Genomic DNA, 4640 nt, shown 5'->3' on the forward strand with positions numbered 1-4640 from the left:
AATCGTATTTGAAACCATTAAAATGTCAAACCAGTGTTCAACTCATGCTTATGAGTGACAGTGCCCAAAACTAGGAGTGGGCATTTGCATTAAATTGATGAACTGAACTCTTCCTCACCCAGTAGAATACGAGAGACGTTCTTCATGCTTTACATGTCAAAGCAAACACGCAGGTGAATGCAAACCGAAAGTGGTGATGCCAAACACAAACTCTCTAGAAGGGAATATAGAACAATAAGATGATGTGGGCAAACATGAGGACATGACAAATGAGAAGCAACTCAGGTGAAAGGTAGCAGATGAATATATTATATTAACAATACAGTGTACACACACCACCTAATAAACAAATTTCTAGTTTCATTTTCACCCTGAGGGTCTTTAGAAAAACAAGTCATGACAGTGAAACATATTCATCTGTTTGAATTCTAAATAATCAGCACTCTACATCATAAAAAAAAAAATTATATTCTCTACAGTTACATATCGTAAAGCCCACTAGCATTTAGCAATGAAAAGCTAACAGTAGCTATTCTAAGGTAGGGTCATCAGTCATTATATCTGCTCAATTTCCATAGCAGTGATGTATCTGCAATGAAGGCTGGAAAATGCAGATACATAGTCAAACAATAGTTTTTACTCTAATGAAGCCCACAAGGACATGTGTTTCAAAATATGAGTCAGGCCTGTAATTCCAGATCTCTGCTTAGCAGTGTTTAGAGATGAAACAGGGATATATCTGTTGTCTTCACATCCGCTAAGCCCATTTCAATCTCCACCAATTCTCCACTCGAAGTCATTTAGCCTTATTGGTTAATTTATTCTGATTTCTGAGGAACAGCCACCCCTCAGTTCTTCACAGCTCATCCGAAAAGATATATAAATAGAGTGCGAATTGATCAGCTTGAAGTCTGACGATGACAGATGAAGGTGAAACTTCCAAACATATCTACTGAGGGACTTCAACAGCATCGTGTCTAACCTCAAAGTCTTTCCACTACATGGCAAATATAAATCTACACCTGGAATAGATACCAGATACCAGATACCAGACATGCACTTAATACATTACGCGGTCTGAAGTGGAATAGTAATGAAAGGTTCATTAGAAAGCTAATGAAGAGAGTCTGTCGGTCTTTGGTGCTTTAAAACTACATCTACCATGTGTTATAGCGGCAATTTTATTTCCCACAATCCTAGGCGTCGCTCAACCGCTCGCAGGAACAAGGTCGCACATAGCATTGCTGTAGAGAGTAATAGAAGAAATCATGCTGGGACAAGCTGTAAGACGATTTACAACATCCGCCATTCGTTCTTCACACTATGCTGAAGGACCGGGGAAAGTAAGAGCACCGCTTATGTATAAAATGTATTTTGTGTGTATGATGTTTTCCGTCGCGGCCTTGTCTGTGTATGTACCCTCAGCCTAGCGTCAAGTTAGCATTAGCTACTTGGAGGTCATGTACGTGGATTGAGAGTGATTGTTAAGTTAGGACAGCTGTCCACAGGCAGTATTTTCTCTTCTAAGTTACGAGGCGGAAAAGCATTTTAAATAGTGGGATAACCTATGTTTATTTGTTGACTGGTAGACTGGGACACCCTGGTGACTAGTTTAGCCTTATGACTAAGAGATGGTTCATTTTTGCTAACTAGTTAGCGTTAGCTGCAGCAAGCAGCACACGTCAGAATAAGGACATACACAATTACTCTAATGTTTGCATACCCTAAATGTGGTTCAGACCTTAATTTTTAAAAAGTTGGGGGAAAAAATCGAATCTAAAAGTAATGTACATAAAATTTCAGCCGATTTGTTTTGTAAAGTTACTTCCGGCTGATTGCTGTAAGGTCACAGCTGCATCCTGGATAATACAAGTACTAATGCTTTTAATCATGAGGGGGGAAAAAAACCCTCTGTTTTAGCATGTTGTTCTTTGTTGCACACAAAAATACTTGAAATAACCAATCCCGCACAGTGGTCAGTGTATAACCGTTGTCTCACTCACCTATTACATGTACTATAACAGACGTTTATCTCTTAAAAGTCACTTGTTATCAGAATACATTTCTGGACACACTAAAAACTTGTTATTGGTTAATGAAAAGATTAAGGACGTCGTCATATGTTGAGATAAGTTTTAGTCTTATTAATCAAATTATTCTCAACAGAACCTGCCATTTTCTATTGAGAACAAGTGGCGTCTGCTGGGCATGATGGTGGTGTTCTTCGGCAGTGGCTTTGCATTCCCCTTCATTGTCGTTAGACATCAGATCCTGAAGAAATAAAACGGCCTAGTGCTATTATGGAGCCTTGAAGGTAATTGTGACTGCCATATCTAGCATATCTTCCTTCATTAAAATGTCAGGATGATGTGACATTTAGTTCAGCCTTGATTAAAATGCCAGCAGTTCTTCACTGAACATCTTTAGCTTTTTGCTCAGTGGCGTATCTTAAATAAATTACCTGTATGTCTGAAAGTGACATAACAAATGTCATGCAGGTTCACATTGCTGCTAATGTTGTTTAGATAAGCTTGCAGTTAATGACAGTTTATAGCAGACATTAATGTGTATCAGATGAGAGCCGGTTGAGCAGGTGTTGTCACATTTACCTTCACTGGTGTTTACTCAGAACCTTTTCTGTCATCAGATCTGTAAAAGTCAGCTTATCACTTTATGCCTTTCTCTCTTTTTCTCTCTGTAGGTTTTCAGCTGGAGCATATTTATCCATCGGAGTTCTGTCTGGGCAAAAAATGGGAATCCCCTAAATGTCTTTGTAAATAAAACTTCCTCAAATATGAACATGTCCTATTTATTCTTTTTTTTTCTTACATGAAAAAACACATAACATACATTAACACAAATAAGCGATTTTAAACCCAACATTTTTTTTGTCACAATGATAGTTTGTTAATCTCATGTTTAGTGGAAGTGATGAGATTCATGAATAGGGTCTCTAATTGTAAAATAATTATCTATCTTCAACCTATATTATCTATATTCAAGTACTTGGCGCATCCTAATATGCGTTTGTGTACGATTGGCCTGATGACATAAAGATAACATATTGTAAAAGTTAGGTGAGCCCATAATTTTGTAAGTTTAAATCCTTTGTTGCAGAACCTCTAGCAGACGAATAAAGTGGAAATTGAAAGTCTATGGGAGAGGCCTTGCACTGAAGTATTCAGTCCTTACAACTCTGATAGGTATTGTTCCCCCTCTCTATTGCTTAGCTCTTCAGCTGAACTCTACTGAATAACCTTTTTCAGTTCAATTAACCCTGTGCTTCTAGCTATAATTATCCAAGGACAAGGTATTAAAAAAGAAAGGTGTGGATGCTCAATTTGCGAGGAAGGATAATGTAAAAGTTTTTTGTGTATCTGTGTTTGGGTATACTTTGTGCCTGAAGTCAGTTTTATAAATCAGTTAAGGTTAGTTATTTTTTTTATTATTATTGTTAAGGCATACTGCATATAAAAGAGGTGCCTGGGTTTCTCTGAAGAAATAAGAAAAGACCTTAAGGGTCCATCTTTAAACTTGAGAAAGAACCTGGCGTTTACCCTATGAAACCCCCTCGCTGATTGTGTGCACTCACACACAAACACACATCTTGGAACTTGTAAACCTGTCAGGTGGTTTTGTGTTCTCTTACATTTATAATGAAGCTCTGCTGGCTGTGCCTCTGGCCTGCCTGAATGGAGGAATATCCAGGTCATTCAGCTCTTGCTCGGTGGCAATAAAGTTATCGGCCATTTATTGGGGTCGACAACTGACAGCCAATATTTCATACTCTAGGTAGGTTGTATCATTGGCTCTTATACTATGTTGACCTTTGTTGGTAGCTCAAGGGTAGATGGAAATGTATTTATTATTTAAATCATGACACTATTACAGCATATTAAACTTCATAAGCAGTGCACACAAATGCCACACATTTTTTAATCTTCAAGTTCAAGTTCTTCATCCTATTGTTTAGACACACCTTGAGGTGATAATACAGCTGGAGCATCAAGTTCCTTTTAAGAAATTAAGGTGGGAAATGGGAAATCATCAATGCCACCTAATGCATGTAATTTTCATTTAGCTCAGTGATGTCTATAGTTTTATTTTCTGTTTACCATGGAAAATGTTTCACCTATCTTATCAAACAATGATCTTTACCCAAAATGGTCTTTATCAGAATATAATGAACCATCACAAAGTGTGCAAGCCTGTATATATATTTGTTAACTCTTTTGAATGCATTTCAAAGATCACTCTGCTGTTCACATAAAAAAAGCTTTCAAATGCCATTAGTGACACTGTAGTGATACTCTATCCAAAGGACGCCTTTTGATTATCAGCACTCATCTTGGCTTGAAAGTGTATAAAGTTATATTCCTTATTCATATCCCGCATGTCAATTAATCAACAGCAGCAATCAATGTCCAGAGTCACTTTGTTTTCTAAAAATTAGATAATTCTGTCCAGTGTGCTATTTCCAGTAGTAAACATGTAAAAGCTCTACGTTCATTCTCTGAACTGTGGCAGTATGAACAGAACTGCTAGCACTTTCAATATTCCAAAAGCTTGGGTGCTGCAGTACACTCGAGATCTTAGAGTGCTTTAGGATTGTCCGCAACATTTGGACCTCTTTGGGAAAA

General features: G+C 37.5%; 1 protein-coding gene across 1 annotated transcript; it reads left to right on the forward strand.

Moving 5' to 3' along the window:
* Positions 1-1180: 1180 nt before the first annotated feature.
* cox7c (cytochrome c oxidase subunit 7C) lies at positions 1181-2799 on the forward strand. The gene is made up of 3 exons (XM_067522334.1): positions 1181-1343; positions 2167-2314; positions 2702-2799. The coding sequence occupies exons 1-2, from the start codon at positions 1269-1271 to the stop codon at positions 2281-2283; spliced, it is 192 nt and encodes a 63-aa protein (XP_067378435.1). The 5' UTR covers positions 1181-1268; the 3' UTR covers positions 2284-2314; positions 2702-2799.
* Positions 2800-4640: the final 1841 nt, after the last annotated feature.

The sequence above is a fragment of the Channa argus genome, chromosome 11, assembly GCF_033026475.1.
Source record: "Channa argus isolate prfri chromosome 11, Channa argus male v1.0, whole genome shotgun sequence".
Taxonomy (NCBI): Eukaryota; Metazoa; Chordata; class Actinopteri; order Anabantiformes; family Channidae; genus Channa; species Channa argus.

Bases quoted from the DNA above. Each gene is read 5' to 3' on its own strand.
- cox7c (XM_067522334.1), top strand. From the start codon at position 1,269: ATGCTGGGACAAGCTGTAAGACGATTTACAACATCCGCCATTCGTTCT. The intron at 1,344-2,166 runs GTAAGAGCACCG...TATTCTCAACAG, and splicing joins ATGCTGAAGGACCGGGGAAA to AACCTGCCATTTTCTATTGA.